We start from the raw sequence: 27,436 nt of genomic DNA on the forward strand, positions 1-27,436 counted from the left end.
GTGGTGGCAGGCACCTGTAGTCCCAGCTACTCGGGAGGCTGAGGCAGGAGAATGGTGTGAACCCGGGAGGCGGAGCTTGCAGTGAGCCAAGATCGTGCCACTGCACTCCAGCCTGGGTGACAGAGGGAGACTCTGTCTCAAAAAAAAAAAAAAAAAAAAAAAAAAAAAAAAAAAAAAATTACTAGTATGGGCTTGTAACTTTAGTTAAACAGACGCACAACAGATGGAAATAATGGAGCATTGTTGTTATTTAGAGCCTAAATACACCTGAAAACTGCTTAATACTGACAGACTGGAGTGGAGGCCTGCCTCTGCACAGTGTCAGTGGTTATTGCTAATGATATTTATGAGGTGTTTGAAATCATGTCCTTCACGTAGTTTCTTTTGCTCACACACACCTGTTTTCCTTTGCCCTAGATGTGTCCATATGACTGTGTCAGTGTGATCTTGTAGAAAAGAACTCTGGGCTTTAGTTCCCGTCTCCCCTGAATGGTGTTCTTCCCTTAGGCTGGCAGTTTGACATTTCTGGGGCTCAGTTTCCTGTCTGTCGAAGGAGGGTGATAGATGGTAACTGCCTTGTATATTTCATGGAGTTAAGATGCTCAAATAAGAAAGCATCTTAAAATAACAGTGCTTAAAATAACATAGACTGCTACTATTTGTGACCCATCAGCTACGTGATTTCTCTATGTGTAAGCAGGGGTACCACACAAACAATTCCAAGGGAGTTGAGAATCTGTTCTATTTGGAAAGAAACCTCCCCCTGGACATGAATTCATTTCTGTCATCAGGAGTTTCTCCTTTATATGTGATTCGAATTTGCGTAGTTGAACATTGCTTCCCCACTTCCTTTCTTGAGAGAGCAGCTGCTCCCCCTGCATCGTTTGTCCAGTCAGCAGAGACATGAATCATGTTGAGTTCCCTTTTTTCTAGCATCTGTAAACTGCCCTCTACCTAGAACAAATGCTGTCAAGATGAAATTACCAGCAATAACACAGCAAAGGAGAAACTATGCATGGTCCCTCTGGCTGCAGAGGAAAAAAGACAAATTTACGATGCAGTATACATTTGACTTTTCATTTCTCTCCCAAGTTTTTTGCTTTTTGGATATTTTTCATTTTTTCCTTGCTATGAGAATAAGTAGGGAAGGAACGGACTCTGGATAACCAACCCTACCGCCTCTAGTCATCTGCCTGAACTTGGAGCTCGTAACTTACATTTTTCCAATATGCCCATTCACTGTGGCTCAGGACAATATTTTCTCTTCATGCTTCCCTCTGGGCTCCCTTCGGCATGGGGACTGCGGCTCAGTCTCCCAGGGCCCGAGCTACCCATGGTGACAGCACTTCTGGAGCCTGGTTTCCCTGGATGGATGGCCCCTGGGGAAGCATCTGCAGCTCCACCATTTGAGGTATTTCAGCTATTCCACTAAAACCCAATTGAGAGGAAAATGATGGCAGGAGAGACCAAATCCCCAGCCTCATACACGAAGGATGGTTTTTATCACTGTGGGTCTTCTCTACTTTTATTTTTCCTTGCTTTCCAGGAGGCTGTCCCCCTTTGCCCTCATGTGAATTTGAAATTTCTACTTTGTGCTTCTGCTGTCCTGTGCTGCTCACTGCTTTCTTTTCTCTCTGGTAGGTCAGCAAAACTGGTGCCGAGGGAGCTGTTCTTGACGAAGCTAAAAATATCAATAAGTCTTTGTCTGCTCTTGGAAATGTGATCTCTGCTTTGGCAGAAGGGACAGTAAGTGATCCTGCACCCATCTATTAAGTAATATTATGAGAAACCACCTTTTGGGGCCTCATAGTCCCTTTGCCACACACCCCAAAGGCTGGTTTGTTTTTCTGTTTGGAAGAGGACAGAGGGAATCCTGGCTATGGATGCCTGCTTGCTGGGAGTTCCCATCTACTAAAAAGTATGAATGGTGATGCTAATTTCCTATGACATAGGTCAAAGAATGGGCATTCTAAACTTTGGCAAGATCCAAAGACCCAGCCACAAATTCTTGTTTTACTCGGTTTCTAAGCTCAGTATCTTCATCCCTGACTTGCTTGCCTCTGTGTTTTTCTCAGAATGGGCTGTCAAAACCAATACTTTTTCTTTTCCTAAATAGAAAACACATGTGCCATACCGGGACAGCAAGATGACTCGGATTCTTCAGGACTCTTTGGGTGGGAACTGCAGAACCACCATCGTCATTTGCTGTTCTCCTTCTGTCTTCAATGAGGCTGAGACCAAGTCCACACTGATGTTCGGACAGAGGTACGTGTGGTCTCTCAGGACCCATCCTCTGTGCTAGGTCTTGGGTCTTAAAAGTGAATGGCAAGGCTGGGTGCAATGGCTCACACCTGTAATCCCAGCACTTTGGGAGGCCAAGGCGGGTGGATTGCCTGAGGTCAGGAGTTTGAGACCAGCCTGGCCCACATGGTGAAACCCTGTCTCTACTAAAAATACAAAAATTAGCTGGCCGTGGTGGCATGCGCCTGTGGTCCCAGCTACTTGGGAGGCTGAGTCAGGAGAATTGCTTGAACTCAGGAGGTGGAGGTTGCAGTGAGCCAAGATCATACCACTGCACTCCAGCCTGGGCGACAGAGCGAGACTGTCTCAAAAAAACAAACAAACAAACAAAAAGAATAGTGAGTGGCAAGGGGCTATTGTCAGAGAATCACAAAGTAAGGGACAAACAGCCTTTTACTAAATTACATCTAGCAGGTGATATGTAAACTTGAGGCATCACTTATTGAAGCCAAAGCAATAATTATATTTTAAAATAACGGGCAAGAACATGCCAGTCAAATGTATGGTGTTTAAAACAAAACGAAACAACCAAACTCATTTCAGATGTGAATTGGAAATGCATTGGGGTGTTACTTTTGTTCTTCATGGCACTGGAGTCTACCTTTTAGGTTCATATTATTTCAAGTGTGTAAATCTCAAGATTGATAACTGCCTTTAGCTCCGGTATTTGCGATCCATTGCACAGTTGCTGATAAAACACCCAGAAAATTAGGTGAATGCAGAAGAGAGGTATAAAAGGAAAAGAAGGGGAAGGAATCTTTACCAGCACTGGAGGTAGGAGGTCTGGACTGTATGCTGAGAAGAGACGCAGATGACAGCTTCCTACTTTTAAAAATTCCCACATGAGACTTCCTAGATCCCTGGGAGGTGTCCATAGGTGGGCAGCAGGTACGACTCCATAATTGTAAAGCAAGAGTTACATGTGTGGTTTGGTTCATATCTTTTTTTCTTGTCACTTTCTTTTTTACCTACCCCCTCCCACTGTCCAAGGCCTGACCTCCTTCAGGCATGTTTCCTCAGTTCCAGTGTTTAGGTTCTATCCTTCAGCCCTCGTGCCTCAGTGTTCATTCCCAGAGTGCTTGCGGTTCTGTGGATTGGGCGATCTGAACATCTTCAGTGCTCAGCAAGCTCTGAGGTTGGATGAGGGCTCAGAGGGCTGAGGTTGGATGTGGATTCTGCTGCCTTCGGTTTGTTTAATTCTGAACAATCATGTGATCTTTAGACAAGTCACCAGTGCTCTGTGGGCTTTAACTAGCTCATTTGTACATGGATGCACAGAGCACTTCCCTGCCTTCTCCCTGGGAGTGTGTGTTGTGTGGTTATGCCTAAGGAATAGTTTAAGATGAGAGAAAGGACAGATGGGGGTGGGCATTCCGTCTGGGAAATTGTTATGGCTTGTTTAAACTGCATTAAGCCCCAGTCATTTCCTGAGCCCTCAACAGAACATAGAATTACACAGCCGTGGCACCTGTGGGATGTCTAAATAAATAATAATTATATTGAAATGTTGTAGACCTAATATATCTTTTAAACTGGATTTGGGTCCTTTACTTCCTCCCAAATCGCTTCCTTGATTAGTTAAATGCTTAGGCCAAGGGGGTTGCAGTAGGATAACACCTACTTTCCTCAAGGGTCTCAGAAACCCACAAACCAGCATCTGCTTATGGAAAACAAGATCGCATCCTGCCCAGTGTCTTAAACTTGAGCTTTAACAATTTCCTCTGAAGACATGTTTGAGCAAACCAGCTCTAAGTGCATTTATAAAGGAAACATCTCTTCAAAAAAAATCCTTACCAGCAAAGCAAAAATAATCTGGCTCTTCTCAAGCCAGAGTCACCGTGGGGCATTGGCTATCTTTGCAAGGCCCAGTCACCTTGGGGCATTGCTGTTATCAGGAGGTATTTGCAGCTGTCTACAGGAAGCATTTTGAATATCAGTTAGTGTCTAATATATGTCAGGTGTGTCAAAATTATAGCACTTCTGACAGCAATTATCTCACCTTTGTACAGGGTATGAAATCAAGGCTTAGGTGCAAAGCCATTGGATACCATACCTGAGACCACACAGCCAGTAAAGTGACTAAACATGTAGGATGTCCTAGGATGCAGTGTCTGAGCACAGCCCTTTGGGTCAGTAAGCCCAGTGTTGAAGCTAATTCTGCTATTGACCCATTCTCTTGTTTACCTCTCCCCTCTGAGCCCCAGTATTCTCTCCCACAGAGAGAGATATAATAATGCCTACTTTCAAGAATATTGGGAGGATTATATGAGTTACTTCAGTTTTTACCTAGCACAAGGGCTGGCATGAGTCCAGGTAAAAAAGTCCGTGACCGATGGCAGGCTATCGGTGATTGCAAGTTCTGCTTTTCCTTCGTCTTAAATAATCTCACAGTATTGCGGCTTGAAAAGGTCATAGTAGTAGATGGGACTAGACTGAATATAATGCACTGTAAGGGACAGCACTGTCATATAAGGGAGAGGATTAAATAAAGTAGAATTAGAATTACATTTTGGGAATGAACAAATAAAAAATGCTGCAGGTAATTTGGGCTTCCAGGAAATAAAAAGTAATGTAAATCATGTTTTCAAATGAAATAGGTCGGTCTACATTCTTTTATCAGAGTCATCTAGATTCTGCTCTCTGTGACAGCAGGGACTGAGTTTGTCACAGACATTAGTTTCTCATCAACCACTCTGCACAACTAGTTCACAGTAGGTGGTCAATAAATAAATGCTTATCAAATGAATGAACAGATGAATCTAAAGCTTATTGTGTAAGGTTACTTGGGAAGTTAGGGCAGTTGCTGAACATTGATGCCATTACGTCCAGAAGTTTGGTTGGGTTTGGATCTGGTTTGCTTTCCAAACTATTATTGGAAATGTGTGAGGTTTCGTTCCTTTACCTTTATCCCCAAGTTAGTTAATGGATTATTTAAGGATGCTGAGCTATTCTATGGGGCCAATACCTGCTGTATTGTTAAATATACTCATTGAACCCAATTATACAGCAGACACAAGACTGAACATCGGATTAGACATGGTATGTGATAGCTAATGAGATTAAGCACTTTGAACTCAGAAAAGACTGCCGGGCACATCCCAAATTCATTGTAATGAGTGTTCATTATATTCTTACTGCAGAGGTGGCTAAACCTTAGGGCAGCATGAGGTTCCTCCGTTATTCCTTTGTGGTTCTTTCAAGGACGTGAAGAGAGTACACGTTTGTTGTTCTGCTTGACTGTACTGATGTTCTGAATAACACAATGTAGTATGTGTTTCGAAGCAGTTCAATCTGCAGATCCCTGAAGGCACGCTACCAAGAGTCCTGTTAGCATTCTTCAGGATTATAGGTTAGATACTGGAATTTAAAGGGAAAAATTTACCATGTCTATTTCTATTTTTGTTTTTTAAATTATACTTTTAAGTTCTGGGATACATGGGCAGAACATGCAGGTTTGTTACATAGGTATACATGTGCCATGGTGGTTTGCTGCACCCATCAACCCGTCACCTACATTAGGTATTTCTCCTAATGCTATCCCTCCCCTAGCCCCCCACCCGCCGACAGGCCCCAGTGTATGATCCATCCATGTGTTCTCATTGTTTAACTCCCACTTATGAGTGAGAACATGCGGTGTTTGGTTTTCTGTTCCTGTGTTAGTTTACTGAGAATGATGGTTTCCAGCATTCTGGTTCTTCCATTCAGTCGGGGTTGTTTCCTTTAGTTTCCTGAATGCCCAGCATCATGCCATTAAAGAAGTAAGTGCTGTCTCCTGTGTTCTCAAAGAGCTTTTAATCTAGCTGAGGAGGCAGCACTTGAATTATGAGGCAGTAGAAAGTCAAAAAGCCAGACTCAAATTAGAGCACTTTTATTGATTTTTTTCTTCTGGCTTCCAGAATTCTATTTTGTAGTCTTTAATTACTCTTCTCAACTACTTTTACAGCGCTATTTGAAAAAGATATTTATGTTTTAGAAGTGTGAACTCAAATCACCCAATTGTGTTGGAAGCCTATTTAATGTACCTTGATTTGGGGTGGTAATAAAGGGAAAGAGGCCCTCTGAGGGGGCAGACCAATGTGGTTAGGAAGACCTGAATCAGCACATCTTTGGCACTGGGAGTTTTGATTGATCCAGCATGAATAATTTGAAGGCTTTATTTGTATGTTGAATGTGGAAGGAGAATTGATATCTTAGGGAAAGTAATAATCTTTTTTCTTTTCCTGATGTGCACTTAAAAAAGTCGTGTCATCATTTTAATTGTGTCATCTGCCAGTTTAGTGATAGCTAGATTAGGCAGAGCCTGAATAGTGTGCATATGAAATTTATGTCACCAGAACATGAGAACACATTACCTACGAGAGTAGAATGAGCATTTTGGCCAAGGCAGACACTTGACTACACTTTGACATGAAAGAAAAAAAGGCTTAAATCATTCCTGTTGCTGAAACACCAGTAGGGTTAATTTTTGCCCTTGGAGGGAAGAAATACTGTGGGTGACATACATTTAACTAGATGCCAAGTCCTTATCCATGTCATTTCTGAATGTTTCTCAGGAGACTAGAACTTTTTAAAGACACAAAATTTTCATTTCTCCCTCCTGCCCTCCCTCCTTCCCTCACAAGCAGGGAAATGGCCTCACCAGAAGCTGGGAAGGTGCTTTGGAGCAGTGGTCCTTTCAGAAGAAGGTTTGGGTGTTTTAGATGGGAACTAGGTCTCAGAGCAGATTGGAAGGTTAGTTTCTGATTAGTTTTATATGTCAGCTTGGCTAGGCCATAGTGCCCAGTTACTTAATCAAATACAAATCGAGGCGTTGCTGTGAAGGTACTTTGTAGAATATGCTTAGCACTTACAATCAGCTGACTTTAAGCAAGGCAGATTACTCTCAATAATAAGGGCGAGCATCATCCACTCAGTTAAAGGCCTTAAGAGCTAAAATGGAGGTTTCATGGAGAAGACAAAAATTGTGCTTCAGGATGGTAACATCAACTCCAGCCTCAGTTTGCAGCTGTCAGGCTGCCTTATGGCTTTCAAACTTGCCAGCCCCCATAGTCATGTGAGTCAGTTTCTTAAGTAAATAAAAGAGTGAGGTATATCATATATATGTATGTATGTATATATAGTAGGATTTTATATATACAATAGGATATATAATATATTATCTATATTTATCTATCATCTGTCTTTATCTTTCTCCTATTGGTTCTGCTTCTCTGGAGAGCTCTGATAGTGAAGAATGCTATACTCTCTATCCTCTCCTGCTCCCACAGTGGGAGAATCTCCGTTTCTCTCTCTCACACACCATTCGCAGTGCAGAATCACACATGACAGATTTATTCTGTGTGCTGAAGGTGTGAGGTTGTCTAGAGCTCCTTATTCAAATGCCAGCACTATCCTGAACACCTGGTGAGAAAAGAAGGATGCTGAAATAAAAGGTATGAAGGTACCAAGAACAAATATCTTTGTGGTTATTCCAGGGAAGCCAAAGTAAACAGAAGAAACGCCAAAGGTAGGCACTCCTCATGTCATTTAGAACTGACTGTGGCCAGGAAATATGAGTATAGGAAACCACTGGGAAAGCAGGTGGGGATGAGACTCATCAGAATGCAGTGGTTCTAGGTCTTCTCCCCATTCAAGGAGGGCTTCGTTCAAGTGCCAACTTATGAGGGTGCCTTCAGTGTCATCACATATGGGTGCTTAACCTCGGTGGTGGAGATGGGTAGCATCAGCAGTCTTGGAAGCTGGCCATGTGCTTCTGAACATGTAAACTGCAAATTCAGTGATGGAAGGATTGAGTGGTGCTGGGAAGAAAATAACAGAATGCTTGACAATGGGGAGGTAGTTTCCTCTTTCCATTCTTTAGTAGAATATATCTAAGAGAATCTTTTCTGACTTAACTGTCTCTGTAGCAGTATCTAGATGGAAGATGTACTGTGGCCTCTGATCTTTGTCCACTAGGCTTGGTCTGCCTTTCCTAAGGGTGGTTAACATTCATTAGCTTTGAGGTCTTTAAAAAATTTGGTCCTGGTTCCCTCCCTGTGGGGAGAAGAGATTTTATACCTGGGGCATGCCTAGATCATATATCATTAAAGTAGTGCTTGACTTGAAGCAAGCCAAAACAAGGAAAAGATGCAAAACAGATTCCCTGATAATGGCATCCTCACAATTTGACTCAGTTTTAAAAGCAGGTCTTGCTGTTAGGGTATAAATTTAGGACTGAATTAAAGTTCTTTCCCAGAGTAGCCTTTGGTTAGGATTTTGCTCAGTTCCTGCTGTGGTTATAACTTGTGGAATAGACATTGATATCTGTATACACATTGAGGGCTCTGATTGAAAACCCTGAGAGTTTTTAGAAATGAAGAACCCACTTTTGTATTTCTTTGTGAATGATCAGGCCACTTTGGATTAATCAAATAGTATCACAGCCAGTTTCACCTTTAAAGAGGATGAGTGAGCAGTCAGTAAGTGGCTAGAATAAGGCTTCTATGGGTCATTGACTTGTTTCTCTATATCAAAGAGATAATGTCCCGGAACTATAAGGCTGGTTGGTATCACAATTGCTGTATATAGCTTCTGCTAGACAAAATCACAAAACCTGCCTTAAGAGCACTTCTTAATTTCTGCTGTCTTCTTGATTTTGTGTCTCCCTGTAAGCTATCTGAAATTCTTTTGGAAACAAGGCTGAACAATAAATGCACACGTGTGGGCCTGTGCCCAAGTTCCGGATCATGTTCACTGGCAGCCTCACGCCCTAGATTCAAACCACAACAAGACAGCAGAACACTGTGTAACCGCATTGATGGCAACTAGCTAGATATTAACAAAGGAGGAAACTGATTTTTTTTTTCTTTTTTTCCTCTGAAATCAGTTAAAGCTAATTAAGGGAAAGTGAATTTTGAATGTCCAAATAGAAAGAAGCTAGTGATCATTAGGCTCCTTCATTCTCTAAATTTGCCAAAGTTGATGGTAAAAAGAAAAAGAAATTGTAGATATTCTATATCCTTTTACTCTTAGTCTCTTGGGAGAATGAGGGACTGAGACCCTCTTTATTTCACTTTGCAAGATTGTTTTTAACATCCTAGATAGGAGAATGTTTGTTCTAGTAAAAAAAAAAAAAACAAAAATCAATAAACCTCGGGGCACAAAAATTCAATATCTCTCTTAGTAACCCTAGTTTATTCTGCATCTGGAAATTCTTGTATCTGACTTGATTTCTTTCTCCATCAGTTTATTTTTCTTAACTCAATTTTTATTGAATATAATATAGTAAAATGCATAAACTTAAGTGCATAACTAATTTTTTTTTTATAAATATATATACACATGTGACCACCACCCAGGATCTTGGAAGCCTCTCTCTTTGACCCTCTCAGTCAACACCGAACTCTCAAGGGTAATTGTCACCCTAACTTCCATCAACATAGATTGTTATTGCCTGTCTTTGAACTATTTGAAAATGAAATCACCCAGTACTGTTTTGTATCTGGCTTCTTTCATGCAGCGTTTTATCTGTGAACTTCATCTACATTGTTAGGTGTAGTAGTAGTTCATTTTTCACAGTTATATAGTATTCTATTGTATGAATATGGCTTATAGGTATCCATTCTATTGTTGATGGATATTTGGATTATTTTCATGTTGGGGTGATTATAAATAAAGTTACTATGACATTGGTTGTCATGCCTTTGGGTGAATATATGTCCTCATTTCTGTTAGGTGGGAGCAGGTCATAAGGTGTGAAATATTCTACTTTAGTAGATACTACTAAAGATTTTTCCAAAACGACAGTAATAATTCACACTCTCTCCAGTAGTAGTTGACTGTTATAGTCATTGCTCATTCTCAGCAACAGTTGGCATTATCAGTTTTAAATTTTTTAGCCATTCTATTGGGTGTGTGAAGGTATCTCATTGTAGTTTTAATTTGCATTCTCTGAAGGCTAATGATGTTAAACACCTTTTCAGGAGGTGTTTTATTGGCACTTCTTTTATAAAGTGCCTGTTCCAAGTCTTTGCCCAGTTTTTTCTTATTGATTTAAAGCAGTTATTTTGGGTAAGTCCTTTGTCAGGTATATGTATTTTATATATCTTCTCCCACCTTGTAACTTGCCTTTTAACTGTCTTAATGGTGGCTTCTAATGAACACAAGTTTTTAATTTTAATGAAGTCAAATTTATTTTTTCTTTTATGTTCTATTTAAGAAATCTTTGGCCAGGCACGGTGGCTCATGCCTGCAATCCCAGCACTTTGGGACGTTGAGGTGGGCGGATCACCAGAGGTCAGGATTTTGAGACCAGCCTGGCCAACATGGTGAAACCCTGTCTCTACTAAAAATACAAAAAAATTAGCTGGGCGTGGTGGCGGGCGCCTGTAGTCCCAGCTACTCGGGAGGCTGAGGCAGGAGAATCGCTTGAACCCGGGAGGCAGAGGTTGCAGTGAGCCGAGATTGTGCCACTGCACTCCAGCCTGGGCAACAGAGTGAGACTCTGTCTCAAAAAAAAAAAAAACTTTGCCTACCCCAAGGTCTTGAAGATACTGTCCTATATTTTCTGTGGAAGCTTTATTGTTTTACTTTTCACATTTATGTCTGGGATCTCTCTGGAACAGAATTTTTTACATGGTATTGGGGGTGAGGAATAAATTTCCACTTCCCCTCAGTGCCATGTATTGAAAGGACTGCCCTTTCCACTCTTCTCTATGGACACTTTCATCATAAGTCAGATGACTGTCATCTGAGTGCCTGTTTCTGGACAATTTATTCTGTTTTTATTCCAAGATTTCTGACAATTTGATCAGTTTTACTTTATAAGAAAGTGATGATATTCAATCCTCTAACTTTGATCTTCAGAACTGTCCTTGCTATTCTTTTTTTTTCATTTCTATTATAAATTTCAGAATCAGCTTGCCAATTTCTATACACATACACAAACCCCTTAGGGTTTTTTTGGGGGAAGGTGGGGATTACTTTAATTCTCTAGAGCAATTTTAGGAGAATTAACATCTTTCTCTCTCAGTGTAAGCTGATTTTTTCATATTCTACCTTTAGTGGATGTGAAGGCCCCGCTTGCCCCATTTGGGCTGAATGAAGTCTCGGGCTCCAGTGTGAGACACAGATTCCCACTGTTATTTGAGTTCCAAATGGAAGTTGGGTTGCGCATCTTTAGCTACTCCTCTGGATCTTTTCTGCACCATCTCTGTCCTGCTTTGTGACTTAGGAGGGTGACTGGTTTGGGCTCATGCAATGGGCTCCTTTTCCTCTGGCTTCCAGTTATGTTACACCCGTGGGGAAGGAACACAGGCAGGCGATCAGAAGGAGAGAAGAGCGTGAGGTCCGGGTATTTATTTCCTGGCTTCTTCCCTGCCAGATCATTTTGGGTTGGCTGTGTCCCTACCAATGGCTGTGACAATTCATACCTACCAGGCAATCTTTTCCTTCTAGCCTTCTCTCTCTGGCTCCCCTTCAGCTTAAGGGTAGTAATGGCTCCCCAGTCCCTAATGTGGGTACCACATTAACCCTTGTTATTTCCCAACACCTTTCCAAACCTTTGTTAAGCACTCTTCAAATCATGCAATTTGAGCAGGTGGTCTGTTTCCTTCCAGGACCCCGATTACTACAGAAGTGGGGATTTCCTAGGCAATTGTTAAAAGTACTTTGAGAATGAGGACCAGTTACACCAATGGTGATAACCTTGCTGAGTCTGCTCACAAAATATGCCTCTGGCTAAACCTGCCTGAGTATAGCATAGAGGCTTTAGCTTTCTCTTTCTGGTATCATGTGAAGTTATCAAGGGACTCTTTATGATTTAAAATGTAAGATTAGTAGCCTTGAAGTGTGCCCTTAAGTGTCCATAAGCATTTTAGCCATGAGTTATTTTTCACTTTTTGCCTTACTAAGTTGATAATGGATGCTTGTGATGTTTGTGCTTGCATCTGAGAAGCATCCACAGTACCGCCTGAGGATGTCAGGAGGAGAGGTGAGAGTGTCAAACAGGACCAGACTTTAAAGTAGTAATAAAATTGCTGTTATTTGAAAAATTAGACTCAAAGCACTTCTAGGGATTGCAGCCTCAAGCTACAGTGAACAAGAGAGAGTTATCCTAATTCTTAAATGGAGTCTTACATTGAAGTTGTTAAACTCCTCTTTTGACAGTTGGGTTATTTAGTTGTCTGCTTTAGCAATGAATTTTTGGAATGACATCTGTAGTGCTGGTGAGGACTACTGAATTTCTTGCACTGAAATAGAAATCAGGATGTCATTTGCTGACAATGGTAATTAACCCGAATCACAAATCAGATTGTGCTGGCAAATATGACGGTGTAAGAACTGTTGGAAGTTCAAAATGAAAAAGTCAATAGCAAATAAAACAGGATATCACATATTTTTTAATGAAGCTTTACCTTCTTGAAAGTAAGCCTAAGTGGAGTTTCCTTTTTAATTGGACAAGGCCACTTAGGTGTTCGTCTCTGTGCATGCTGAGCTGAGTCATGGCTTTTGTTTTTGGTATCACTTGGTGCAGCTACTGATTTGCTCTCCACAGTTGCCCCTTTGGGTTACTCTCCAGGTACATCCCTGTGGCATCTCAACCCCCCAGGCCATGTGCCCCAGAGATCGCATCATCTCTTATACTGGAAGTGGCAAAATGGTGGCCATTAGGCATGTTTGTTTGTCCCACACATTGTTTTTATAAATAGTTTAAAACTGGGAGACACAAATTAAAGAAAAAACAGTTTCTGATTTTTCTTGGAAAATAGGATGATCTGAATACTGTGGGGCCTCCTCACCGCATGGTGATGATGGGCTGTGATGCGGGGGGGGGGGGCGTATGCTCAGCAGGGAGCCATGGTGTCCTCTGGCCAGCCTTACTCAGCTGTGGGACCCACCTGACCTATGAGGCATGTGTTGATGTGATAAATACATCAGGGGTGGTTCTGGGTACCACAGGTGAGGAAGAGAAATAATTGATTCTATTATTTCTGTCTGTGTATCATTGGTATAAGAAACTGCAGGCTCCAAGAGGACAGAGACCTCGTCTATCTGTCTTGGTGTACCCCAAATTCATAAATGTTAATTGAACTGAAAAGAACCTCAACTTAGGCAGGTAAATCTGGTGATGGTATGCAAGGGGCTTAAAGGAGGGTACTGAACATTTGAAAAAGGCTGTAACCATAAGGATGGCTGAGAAGTGGCAGAGGGAAGAGAGAAAGAGGAAACCCTGAGACAATTCGAATAAACGTTCATTAGATTTAGAGACCGGTGGGATGTGAAGGAGAAAAGGAAAGGATGAGCTTGAAGCCTCAAGGGTTAGTGGTGCCGTTAGTCCAATTAGGAGGATGGTTGGTGAAAGCCACAGGATCCCTTCTGCTTCCCTAATTCCAGTCTTTTGACATGAGGAATCTTGGGCTTAATCATATTGATTTAGCTAATGCTAATAATTAGCTGAATTGTCCCCTTATGTTTTTAATCCCAGAGCTAAGACCATCAAGAATACAGTCTCTGTGAACCTAGAACTGACAGCAGAAGAATGGAAGAAGAAATATGAAAAAGAGAAAGAGAAAAACAAGACTTTGAAGAATGTTATCCAGCATCTGGAGATGGAGCTAAACAGGTGGAGGAATGGTAAGGAAAAGTAAGGAGGAAGAGTGAGGCATGAGTGTGTGCTTTTTTTATTTTTATTTTTTTTGAGACAGAGTCTCTCTCTGTCACTCAGGCTGGAGTGCAGTGGCGTGATCTTGGCTCACCGCAACCTCTGCCTCCAGGGTTCAAGCCATTCTCCTGCCTCAGCCTCCCGAGTAGCTGGGATTACAGGCGTGCACCACCACACCTGGCTAATTTTTGTAATTTTTTTTTTTTTTTTTTTAGTAGAGATGAGGTTTTACCATGTTGGCCAGGCTGGTCTTGAACTCCTGACCTCAAGTGATCCACCCACCTTGGCCTCCCAAAGTGCTGGGATTATAAACGTGAGCCACCGTGCCTGGCCGTGTGTGTGCTTTCTTTTTCTTGTGACTGTTGGCATCCTGGGAGACACTTGGGAAAGTTGGGGCAATGGTGCAGCTTGATTCCTCCTGGCAACAACCTGTATGAACAAGCAGATGTTTTCTTAGTCCCTAACACAGGCACCATCCCCATCCCATCACTTGGCTAGCATGCATTGTTAGTGTGGACCAGTGATTATCTGCAAGGCTGCCTTAATCTGCTTCCAATGAGATGCACTCTATCTAATATTGTAATAACTCGCTGGTACCCCTATTTGTAGGTTAGAGGAAAGTGCCTGAGACTTAGTGGCTCAGACTGCTTTTGACTTAAATGAAAAATGTCATTCTCTCCTATGTGAGTTTTATCACTGGTTTGGGGTTAAAAGTCTACCTCTGGCAAATACTTGCATTTTTTGGCTGAACTCATCTTCATGCCAGAAATATAGGGCTCTCAAAGGAGCCCTGTGCTAAAATGGAGTCTTAAAGGCTTGGTTCGTGACTCGTTTTCCTTCTTCCCCAAAACATTTTCTTTGGTTTGTTCTACTGGGAGAAAATATCTCAGAGAGCTGACATGCAGTGGGTGGGTGGGTTGTGGGTGAGGTGTTAAGAGGGGTTTCCAGATCTAAGTGCAGACAGATTATTTTAGTGATTTTAGCATTGTGACGTAGGTTAGAAGGTAGAAGGCTTTTTTTTTTTTTTCTTTTTAACTAAAATAAGGCAGGTTGGTGTGTGTGTAGGGGAATGGCGGATAGTTGGAAGTTGTTCTTCAGGTCCTCTGCTGCTGTGTTCAGTATTTTAGGTGCTGCAGCTGTACCTCAGCTTTGGGTAAGGGTAGGAGCCCGGGGGCTGTTGTGCAGGATCGGGAGGTAATGCTGACTGTTTGTAACTGCAGCAGATTGTCTTGTGATTACATGTTTGCCACTGCTTTTTGCTAGTAAGGGTGGGGTGTCAATGAGCTATTGTTTAATAGAAAAACAATTACGTGGCAAACGAGAATTCAAGACAGGTTTCAAAAATGACCTAGTAGCCTAAATAACATGATTCTTTTATTTTTGAAAGATTTTCTAGCAGCACACGTGTTTGGAAAGCTACTAGAATAATTGAATAATTCAGCACCTGAGGCTGGTGGATGATTCTTTGCAATTTGGCAGGAATGGGAGAGTCGGGAGCAGTAGTTGGCAAGGTGGGGAGTAGCCATATGAAGTTTTATTTCGGGAATCCTCCAGGTCAGTTCTCTGTTGGGTGACCAGGACATTCAGTAAAGCCTTTTGGTAAAGGATTGGGGGTGCTGGCTTTAGAAACATTACAGGGTGGGCAATGAACCTTTTTTCCCCCATCATTTTGCATCTCTTGCCAAACTTTAACCTTGCAGTTCTCCATCCCTCATCAAATGCCATCCTCTGGGATCTGCCCATTGCCTTGTTTGCCTGACTCACCATCATGCTTAGCATCTTTTGGGCACTCAGTCCTGTTTTTGGCCTCTTTACTTGGACATCATTTTAAGGTCACTCTTCGAACACCTTGCGAATCTCCTTAGAAATGTACCGTTTTCTCCCAGCTCTTTGGGTGGCCGAGGTGGGCAGATCACCTGAGGTCGGGAGTTCGAGACCCACCTGGCCAACATGGAGAAACCCTGTCTCTACTAAAAATACAAAATTAGCTGGGTGTGGTGGCACATGCCTGTAATCCCAGCTACTCAGTAGGCTGAGGCAGGAGAATCGCTTGAACCCCGGAGGCGGAGGTTGCAGTGAGCCGAGAACCCACCATTGTACTCCAGCCTCGGCAAAAAGAGCAAAACTCCATCTCAAAAAAAAAAAAAAAAGAGAAATGTGCTGTTTTCTGTGCCCTCTTGGGTGAGATCCTACATGAGCCCTTAAGTTACATAATTTGGGAAAAATAATGTATGATGATATACTCTGGCACAGAGTAGACCTCCAATAAATGTATGGTAAGCAAACATATGCTTAATGCAGGTGCTGGAGATTAAAGGGTGGGCAGTCAGATGTGGTCTCTTCCCTCAGGACGGTCTGAGCGGGGAGGAAGGTAAATGCCAGTCCTCACCAATAAATGTATGATGGTAGTCCACGCTGCATACCAAGAAGGGAAAGCACAGGTGCCAAGAGTTATACAACAGGGGGCCCTGACCTTGACTGAGAAGGCAGTGAAGGGTTCCTTGAATATGCAATATAGAGATTAGTATCTGCGAGAAGCAGCAGTTAGCCAGGCAAAATAGGGGGCATGAGGTGAGGTGGGGGCTCCGAGAATGGAGGACATAGGCCAGCAGGGAGCACTGGCCTGAGATGGGCTCGAGGGATAGGCGGGGCTCTCCTGTCTTCAGGATTTTGGTCAAGGGTGTTAAGCTGCAAGTCATACCTTCGCATTTTTGAAGATCCATTGGCTGTATTGGAGAGTGGACTGCAGGTCGGAGAGGAGGGCTGGGAGCTGGGGTGGTCTTCCAGGGATGAGATGATGGTATTGAAGTGAGAGGGTAGTAGGAAGGGAGAGAAATGGATGAACCTGAGAGATATTTAGGAGGAGAAATTAGCCGGGTATGGTGAGGGGTTGGCTATGGGAGAGGGAGGTTTCAATGACAACTGTGTTTTCTGGCTTGCCGAGTTGGATGGAGGGTGAGACCATTCTCTAAGTCTGGGGATGCTGGAGGAGAACCAGGGGTGAGGGAGGAGGGAGTTTAGGGTCCCCGTGGAACATCCAGGGGAACATTATTCAGATAAGAAGTTAGGTCTGAGGGTCTGGAGCTCAGAGGATCTGCTTGAGTTGGAGTCATCAGTCTTTTGGTAGTAATTGAAGGCATAGGTAGGTGTGAGGGCCCTTTGGACTACAGAGAAAGAAGAGAAGACAGAGAGAGTCTGAGAGGCCCCCAGCAACCCCATTGCCACGTCACCACTGGTTGTGATGGGAGAAGGGAATTGGAGGGATTCCGCAGAGCTCTCCTTTCCTCCCCAGCTAACATGTGTATTTAAAGGTGATTTTTCTAGGGGCAAAGTTCTTAAAGGTAGAGAACTGACTTTAGTGATGTAAGTTTCAGGCAAGAAGGAGAGTAGTGAGGGGCAGTGAGGAGGTGGGGAGAGGTCCTTTGTCCCATGGAGGGGGCAGAGCTACCTCAAACAGTAACTCTGCATCTCATGCTATGTGCCAGTGGACGTTACAGGGACAACAGACCAGGCCAGGCTTTTTGTTACATTCTGAGGCTGGGCATTTAATCCTCAGGTAGCCCTTGTGACCATGAATGACAGGCCTGAAAACGTCCCCAAGTGGATCAGTCTCTGGTAAAGCTGCAATCTGAACTGAGTGGGCCTGACTCTAAAGTTCATTCTCTTTCTACTGTCTGCACAGCCTGCTCATCAAGTTAGCAGAATGATTTGTGGGCAGGGCCAGTTAGATGAGTGTAATAAATATCACGCCAAAAAAAGGGGCACTAGAAGCCCTTCCATGGTCTCCCCACGTGTCAGTCCTAATTCTTCAGAGCAGAAGATAATGAGGGCATGGCTGGTGATAATGAGGGCATGGCTGGTGTGTGTAAACGTGAGAGCTGGGCTTTTGAGATGTGGACTGGAAAAGCAGAAGTGCCCTTCACTAAAACCAGAGTGGCAGGATATTGCCAACTTTCCTTTGAAACTTGACACGCACGTTGGTTCTAAACTTACAGAAGGTGGCTACTTAGCTCCCCTCAACATTTCCTGGGTATTGATATTTCCACATGGCAGTCTCCACGAGTTAAAGAGGCCTTGTCAATTGTGTGCAGTCTCCTGGGAAAAAGATTTCTTTCTTTGCATGGTATTTATAATTTAAGAGTTTGGCTGCTATACTTCAGCTGCTGGAGAGCAAGGAAGGGGTATGTGTAGCAAAGTGTGTGTGTGTGTGTGCGCGCGCGCGCGCGCGCACACATGCTTGTGCTTTTTCCTACTTGCTGTTACATAGAATGAAGTAACAATACAAAGGAGTAGGAAATCAACTACAGATCAGGTGCAGGCAGATAATGGAGATAACTGAAAAGAGGTAAGTTTGATCCAGCTGGCAGTGTTGGAACTGTGCCACAGGACAGGGCATGCCCTGCCTTATGTCATTCAAAATTGGTGAAATACTGCACTGTCTATTACATGCCTAGAGGTTGCTCTCGCCCTCCCCTACACCTCCACCTGTACCAATTTTCAACCCTTTGTAGCTTGATGCATGCTATAGATTGAATGTTTTGTGCCCATCCAAATTCATATGTTGAAATCTTAACCCCTAAGGTGGTGATAGTAGGAGGTGGGGCCTTTGGGAGGTGATTGGGTTCTGAGGATGGACTCTCATGAATGGCATTAGTGTCCTGTGAGTTCTGAGAGAGCTTCCTTCCCTCTGGTCTCCACTATGTAAGACTGTAATGAGATGCCATCTGCAAACCCCGAAGAGGGCCCTTACCAAGTGCCAAGATCATGTTGGCACTCTGATCTTGGACTTCTAGCCTCCAGAACTGTAAGTAATAAATTCTTTATAAGCCACCCAGTCTATGGTACTTTCTTATAGCAGCTCCAGGTAAGACAGGGGCCACTTCAGAATGCAGGCCTAGCAGTTTTCTCCTCTGGGCACTGTTGAACCTTGATTCTCAGAAGAAGGCTTGTGGCTCATATCACATATACTACACTAAGCTTTAATTCCTTTCTGACATTGCCATGGAGGCAGGATAACTCCGGGCATGTGCATGTGGCTAAGGAGAGCCACCCACTGGCCTGGTTCCGTTCCCCAGGGTGCTAGTTAGGATCCTTGGATTGCAAACGACAGGAATTGACACTGCCTGGCTAAAGCAAAAAGAGAATGTGTTAGAAGGATACGAATGATTCACAGACTCCAAAGCAGAGGCAATAGGCTCCGACAAGTGTAGGCTGGGGCTGCTTCAGGGATACAGGCAGCAGAGACAGGCAGGTCTCTTAAGTGGCCACACCTGGAATTAATGCTTTTTCCCTTCTGTATGTGATTATGTTGGAGAAGCAGAGGCCCAGGATAGAAGTGGGAATACTGTGCTTGCTGGTGTGCCTTGGCTGGGGAAGGGCAGGGCACTTTGATACATTGTCTGATGAAGACTGCACGCGGTTTAGGGGGCTAATTCCTTAAAAGGAAGTTGAGGTGCTATTTTATAAGAATGGGTGTCGAGTGGCTGAAAAGCAACAAATGTTCACCACAATCTACTAGTGACATCTTGTGGGCCGATATCGATGGCTGGTCTTTCTTCGAATCTGGAGGCTCTGTTGGCTCTTTAGCCTCACGGAGATTTGTTCAGCCTGCTTGCTTAAGGAACAGATAGATGGAGTGGGGCAGTTGCCAGAAAATGGAATTTTTTTTAAAGCTCTATTGCTTTGTTGCTCATATGTGCGGGAAAGACTCGAACAATCCTATATATGGAGATAGAGTTAAATAGTTGGATTCAGAGTGAATTACAGCTCCAGCTCATGCTAACCTCCTCCCAATCCATCAGGAAAACTCTTGACAGGAGGATGGGGAGGGAGGGGTGAAGTCTGGATGCATGGCTTCCTGTTGCTGCCAGGTCAGTCTTCACACGTGCTGTCTTCTGATACTTTGAATTTTGTACTTGAAAAATAATTTTTTACAGTAATTTAAGTCAGAAAAAGGAGGACCTGAAAATCCAGGTGTCAGAACAAGGAAATGACCTGACAAACTGGTGTATCTGCAGATTTTCTTCTCTTGAATAATTGCCTATAAGATTAAAAAACAGTGGATATAGATTTACCTTATCTGCTGAAGTCATGCAAAGAAATGATTTCATCACAGGCTGAGAAAGTGTGGAAAAATCGGCAGTCTCTAACGCAGATTTGTTCATCCAGTTCAAAACCTGTGAGGCCAGGAGGCATGGTTCAGTAACTAGCTAAATCTGTAGCCTCTAGTCTGATTTGGGGCTTTGTGGAACTTTGGGACCACCACAATTGGAACACAATTTGCTCTTTTAGCATTAAATCTTCGAAGATGCTGGCTCCCTTCTTAGATCCATGATTATAATGGACTCTCAGAAATTAGCATTTCATTGGAGCGATCTAATTTACTAGGCCCTCTGCTTGCTTTTGAGAACACAACCAAACTCTGTAATAGAAATACCGTCTGTCTACTAAGAGAATGTTGTGGCCTGTTCAGGTGGTCATGAATGTAAGGAGGATGCAGAGTCCCAGGTGACCAGTTTATTAGAAAATCGCTCTAGAAGGGATTAGAGGATGTTTTAAGCTGCTTACAGTGTTTTTAGGAATGAGGGTGAAAGATGCTATTTGCATGCAAAATAATCTCATAAAAGAATGATTTTTTTTTAACATCACATTTATATAATGACATCTTGTAGCCAGCTGCTCTCACCCATCTGGCAACTTAAAGATTTCCTTTTAGTTTCTTTGATACAGAAATTACCTACCATTAGGTCTGCCACTGGGCCTATTTAATTGGTATTAAAAGAAAGCACCTCATTTGCCAGATCTGCTGTGGTTTCTGGCGGAAGCTGTGAGTAACCAGCAAATCTCTGCTCCGGAGTTACTGAGAGAATGCAATTACCTTTCTGTGTTCTCCTGAGGCTTTAGGAACTCAACTTATGAAAAGGATAACTAGCTTGTTGCTATTTCATGTGTGAAGTTTTAATGAATTACTGGCAGTCTAATGGTTTTCTTTCTTTAAAAAAAAGACCCAAAAACCTATTTTAGAAATTTTAATAGCCCTAATGAGAATTTTTGATTAGTGTGTCATTCTCATCTGTTGCCGTTGATGGATTTCTATTTTTTGTAGAAATGTTATTTACGCCCTCTGGGAGTTTTTATTTTATAATTAGAATGCTCTGTAAGCCTTATAGGTATGCTTCAGTGAATGCTCCTATGTAAACACAAATCTTTTTAGTCCTTAAAGGTAATTACATCTGACAATAGTAAATGCCAGGATGCTTATTTAAAGAAGGGGAAGGTTTCCAGTGTGTGTGTGTGTGTGTGTGTGTGTGTGTGTGTGTGTGTGTGTGGAGGCCTTTCAGATGCTTTACAATATTATGAGCTCTTTTCCTATAGACAGCAGGTATAAGCCTCCGGGGCTAAACTAAGAGAAATCTGCTTTTAATGCAAAGAGGGAGACTCAAAATAGATGCTAATCTTCCTTTGGTGGTCTTTTTCTCCTTCTCCCACCATCAGGGTTCAGGGCGTTATTTCTCTAGGGTCTGTTTGCAGCTGTCTTCCTTGTTAGAATCAGTTATTCCATAATCACCATGTGGGGGCTTCTCCAGAGAATTGGTCCACTGCAGTGCAGGGAATATTCTCCATTAATGTGGTGAGATTGCCATGGAGACAGATAACCTAGTGTCAGGTCTTGCCTAGTGTTGGGAATTTACAATCCCCAGACGTGTTTGTGAGCTGGACAGTGTAGTTACCAGGACGCTTCTGGAAGTCATTTTCTCGGTCCTTTGAAGGGTAGCGGTGTTGGAAAACCTGCCCTTGGTTCCTCTCTGGGCAGGAGCTGGGCTGCTTTAGTTCCTGCGTGTTGCGGCTTTGTTCTTCTCCGTTGAAATGGCTGCTGTAAAAAATAATCCTGACTGCCTGACCTTTAGAATATAAACTGAAAAGAGCTGGTTGTTTAGATGTAGCTTTGTAGGAGACATGTTAATGCTTTGATTGAGAGAATTGTTCAAGAGAAACCACAAAGTCTGCTGTAGGTTTCAAATACTGTTTTAATAATAATAAAAATAAACCTGAAATGGACTTGCATGGCTATACCATGTTTTATTTTTGGAACTGAGCTCCAGCCATAAAATTATCGTAAAGATCTCAGAAACACAAATCACAGAATAAGTAAAAATAATAATTTATCTGCCAAGCCTACAAAGTTGCAAATTTGTCAGGGAGAGGAGGGGATAAGAGGTGGACTTTGAACAATATTGCCTTTTGTGCTTTTTACATATACTATCTTCATTTATCTTTAGAACAACCCTGTGATAAAGGCATTGTTATTTCTTCTCCTTTACAGAAAGGAAACCAAGAGGGTAAGCAGGAGATGGGCTTGTGATTAATGAGACCTGTTAAAAGGTACAATGTGGCTTTAGCATCCTGCCATAGCACTGGAGATGAGAGAGTTCCTTGACTACTTTCACAGTGCCTTACAGCAGCATTGGCTAGCTTGTTGAATCTCTGCCATCTGGGACAACCCTTCTACTTGGTGACGCTATCATTCCTTAATGGGAGAAGAGGGCAGCTTTAGGGGAAGTCAGGCCTGTGACTTTGGTTAGAACAGGTCACTTGCTGCTAAGGTTATAGAAGTCTATCCCCGGCCCCTGCCCACTCAGCTGAATCAAAACACACACTGGGCAGCTCCTTAGCTTACCCTAGCCTCATGATACCATTGCCTCTTTGGCCATTTGAAACCAAAGAACACAGGGAATATATCTCTTCCAGATGTTTTTGTATCTTACCTCTTTACTTGGAGTGAGTTGGCCTGTGGATAATATGACCATGTTCTGGTTGGTGTCTGGTCTGGTACAGCTAAGAATTTCATCTTTGTCATGCGTAAGCTGAAAGATTAAATTCATACTGTACTGGATTGCCCTGTTCCCAAATTTCAGAAGCTAGAGCTCAAAAATTAGAGATACAGTCACAATCCAAGAAGAGGAAGGATATTTACCAAAGTGTTAGTGGTGAATTTCTCTGGGGAAGGAACAGAATTAGAAGGGAGGGGTGAAGGAGGACTTTCAAGTTTTAGTTGTATACTCCACATTGCTTGAGTTGTTTATGTTAAGAATGTATCCTGAATTATTGTGTGATTAGAAAATCTGTCTATCTATCTATCTATCTATCTATCTATCTATCTATCTATCTCTATCTATCTCTAATATGTTTAAGAAAAAAAAAGAACATGGTACAGCTTTTATAGCCCATGGATTTAGCAGACTGTAGAGAATATAGATCCTTTAATTGGATGAAATCCAGTCTGCACACTAAGGTTGTTGATGGATATTTTAAGCCAGGAATTGGAACTGAATGAAATATTGATTTGGTTCAGGTTCTGTTCAAAGGCTACTCTGATATTCTGGTTTTGTTTAAGGTCAATAATTTTAGAAAAAAGGCTTAAGTATAGCAGTCTTGTTGGAAAAGGAAAAAGGGTTGGCTCAATTTTGTATTCAGCAAAGTAATAGTTTATTCTATGTTTTGCTTCAAGTTGCTGCTTCAAGCGGAACTGTGATACAAAAGTGAAAGCATTGGGTGTTAATTTTACTTAACACGGAGGCCCCATGTAGTATTTTGTGGTTATTCAGTGAGATAATGGAGTCATAAGCAGCAGAACTAAACTATCACAGTGTTTTGTTTATATTGAGATAAATGTGTACAGTGTTCAGGTGGGTTCCTTGAAGCATGATATATATTGTTAATGAAGCCACAGATTGAAATCTCAGTTACTCTATTATTTATTTTTATTTATTTATTTATTTATTGAGACAAAGTTTTGCTCTTGGCACCCAGGCTGGAGTGCAATGGCGCGATCTCGGCTCATTGCAACCTTTGCCTCTCGGGTTCAAGCGACTCTTGTTCCTCAGCCTCCCAAACAGCTGGGATTACAGGTGTGCACCACCACACCCAGCCAATTTTTGTACAAATACTAAGTTTTGTATTTTTAGTAGAGATGGTATTTCACCATGTTAGCCAGGCTGGTCTCGAATTCCTGGCCTCAAGTTATCTGCCCGTCTTGGCCTGAGCCACTGTGCCCTGCCTTCTATCATGTATTTTGGAAAAACTCTCTGACTCAAGGCAGTTTTCCTGGGCAATTTTTACAAAATGGATTTTGTGGGCTGGGAACTGGGGTGAGGCTTGGAATACTGCAGACACTCTTACTACTGACTGTAGCAAGATGATTGTGGTGTTGATGGTAAACATTGTGATGGAAAAGTATGTTGGGTTTGGTTTTGCTTTCCAGGAAGATATTTGGGAGACTCAGTGGGGCCAGTAGTTTTCTTAGAATCCTTTTTATGCACTTTATGTCTTTGATGTTCTTTTTGGAGATAGCCATTGGCCAGCTTGCAAGCTGTACCATTTCTATCAATTTGATTGACAAATTTGGCAATTCTTCCTTTGAAGGCCCCAACAAATGCTACTCTGCAAACTGAGAAGTTGTAGGTAGGGTCTTTGCAAGATAGTCTAGATTGGCTGCTTTTCTTTCCTAAGACTATCTGATATCACAGTAGGTTATTCTATTTGAACTTCCCAGCAGAGCCAATTAATTCTGGCTTCCTGGAGGAGACAGTGGTATTGAAATGTGAGCTTTTGCAGCTCTAGTCTTGGATCCAGGGCTACCCTGTCTTCTGACCTCAGATTCGGAGATTCTTGAATTCAGAGGATCTGAGCCTTAGAGTGTTCTATCAAACAATGCCAGTGTGTTTCTTTATTTGGCTGTTTCTATTAATGAAACAATGACATAATTAATTCATAATTAGGATGCCTTAGAGGTCTGTTTCCTTTTTAATCAATCACTAGAGAGAATATGACTCTAGTAAAGCCCCAGGATATTCCTCAACTAAAGCAAAATGAATGTAAAGAATTTAGGTATCTCTGCAAGTTGGAGTAGCTTGGAACCAGTTTACTTCAGGGATGCATCTTGAGAGGGGAGGTTTTACATAGTTATCTTTTTTCTTAGACTAGTTTTGGCCAATTAACTAAGACCTTTCTTGTCAAATAGAAGGAACACAAACTCTAACCACACTATAGCCCTTTATTGTGTCTTCTGTGTATTTTTCACCAGGACTGATTTTTTTTGGTACTCTTCCTGGAGGGTTGCATACTCAATTTCTTTAATCCCCAACTCTGCTCGGCTATGTTTTGCAGGAGAAGCTGTGCCTGAGGATGAACAGATCAGTGCCAAGGACCAGAAGAACCTGGAGCCTTGTGATAACACCCCCATCATAGACAATATTGCTCCTGTTGTTGCTGGCATCTCTACAGAGGAGAAAGAGAAGTACGATGAGGAGATCTCCAGTCTCTACAGACAACTGGATGACAAGGTCTGTGGCCAGAGATTCATAGTTCTCATTCTGCTACAAAGATGAAAGATGGCAGGTCCCAGCTCCCTATGGGACTGATGTAGGGCTACAGCCCGATCTTTGTTTCTGGTTTCCTAATACCTACCCTAGCACTTTGATGGTGCAGATTCAGGGAGTTTGATTCATGTGGAATAGAAATGTTAAAGGGAACTTGACTGAAAAAGCAGTGTGTTGGCCTAGATAGACAGGCGGGTGCTATTTAGAGTCTTGTCTTCTAGAAATTGGACTGGGCTGATTACTGCATGAAAGGTGGGGTGTGTGAGTGTCTATGATCTTTAAGTCTCCCTTTCTTCTCTGGGCCTATCCTTCACCTCTTGGAAACTCCAGCAGTAGCCTCAGCTAGGGGCAAGGGTTGTGACTCCCAGAATTCAAGCATGTACTTTAATCATATAACCATAAGGCCCTGGGATGAGAAATCGATGGCAGTGTGGTCTGATGGCTTCACCTAATTGGTGAAGCTCTTTTCACGGGTATATTCTTGAATGAAGTAGTTTGAACATGCTAATTGGGGATGTCCAATTTTATGACAAGCTTTTGGGACTCAAATAGTCATGTAAATGCACAAGTTGGCATAGAGGAAAAGAGGCCTTGGAGAACACTGGGAGAATCAATTAAAGGTTGGGTTAGGAATCCCAGAGGCATGAGAATTGAATTGATGTTTTATATGATCTTGGCATGTTGCCCTTGGAATATTCTAAATCCTTTCAGTTGATTTCATCAGGGTTGCTGATATTTTTAGCCTGATTTAATCTTTTCTGTTGTGGTTCAGCTCAGAGTGCTTAGGGACACCTCTGGCTTGTATGAAGCAGCTTTGTTATGTTAACCTTGTCATTAATCTTACAGGCCTCTCTCTCTGAGGTAAAGCTCAGAGTCTGGTATAACCTTTGCAAGCTGAATGTGACTGGTTGCCTTAAGGAAGCTAGTTCTGCTTGTTTGTGATTCCAAGAGCTTGCACTATAACCACAGCTTTATTCTGGGGTCATCCTACTCTTCTGAAAACACATTTAATAAAGTATTCGCACCCACGAGATGGGTTACTTGCCCTTTAGGCTCCACGCATACCGTTATCTTCCATTTCTATCTATGTATTTTATGCAAAACAAAGAGAAAAAAGAGATCAATAGTAAGTTAACAGTATATGCAATTTCTTGATTTCTCCAAGGAATTGCTATTGTTTAAACAGTAAAGAAGATTAGACCATATGCATTTTTTTTCCTCATTTTAGAACCGATGGGCTCATTTTTAGTAATCGCAGAGAATCCTGGGTGAGAGGGTGAGAAGCTGTTTCTGTGCTCAGTTCTCTATGAATAGACGCCTGCATGGCGGAATCGGGATCATTTACCTTGGCAGCACAGGGAACTTTCATTGATCCAAGAGAGAGACTTTAGAGTCTCAAATCAGACATACGAAATGTAGTGATTAGGACAGAGAGATGAAAATGCCATGTCCAAAGCATTCAGTTGGTAGCTGAAGAGCTGGCTTGAGAGTCTCCGTCTCCTGATGGTCAGTCTAGGCCATTTTGTTATGTCATTTTCCTACAGCATGTGCTTTGAAGATTCTGTAAGGCCCACTGTTGGAGGCTAGTATTTGTGGTCCATCACATGATGATGCTGAGAGATGTGGGAGAGGACTGAGCCTAGAAGCCTCAGCCTTAGGGGGCACCAGAGCTAATGGTTTGCCCTCAGTGACCCTTCCCATAGACTGCCTGATTATGTCTTACCAACTGTCATTCTTAGGGGTCCTCCTCTGAAATGTTCTAGGAGGCACTTCCATGTTTCTGTTGATGTAGGTGGTTTGACGCTTGAAGAATACATGAGGTGGGATATGGCACCTTCTTGGTCTACTGAAAGGTAGAACAGGAGGTATTTAGGTTTGGGTGAGGCACTAGCCCAGGGTGGTTATGTGACTTACCCAAGTGTATATCACATATAGGTGGCAGAGCTAGGATGAAGTTACATATCTTCTGACTCCCACCCCAGTGCTCATCTCATTTTGCCCTCAGCCCTTTAAATGAGGACCTGGTCAACCTCAGTGAATCTATTTAGGGTGTGGAGGGAGAAAGACCACACGGTTTCCTCCCAGCTGCCCCTTCTGTTCCTCCGTGCTGCCCCGC

At 42.5% G+C, this 27,436-nt stretch overlaps 1 protein-coding gene across 1 annotated transcript in view; it reads left to right on the forward strand.

Annotated features, from left to right (window-relative positions):
• The window catches only part of KIF5C (kinesin family member 5C), a 151,360-nt gene that overhangs the window by 72,779 nt on the left and 51,145 nt on the right, over window positions 1–27,436 (forward strand). The window contains exons 9-12 of the mRNA XM_009443445.4: window positions 1,642–1,746; window positions 2,117–2,265; window positions 13,766–13,914; window positions 25,109–25,284. Of these exons, the coding sequence (XP_009441720.2) occupies window positions 1,642–1,746; window positions 2,117–2,265; window positions 13,766–13,914; window positions 25,109–25,284 (579 nt within the window). The remainder of the gene's footprint in view (window positions 1–1,641; window positions 1,747–2,116; window positions 2,266–13,765; window positions 13,915–25,108; window positions 25,285–27,436) is intronic.

Source organism: Pan troglodytes, chromosome 13 (genome assembly GCF_028858775.2).
Source record: "Pan troglodytes isolate AG18354 chromosome 13, NHGRI_mPanTro3-v2.0_pri, whole genome shotgun sequence".
NCBI classification, from domain to species: Eukaryota; Metazoa; Chordata; class Mammalia; order Primates; family Hominidae; genus Pan; species Pan troglodytes.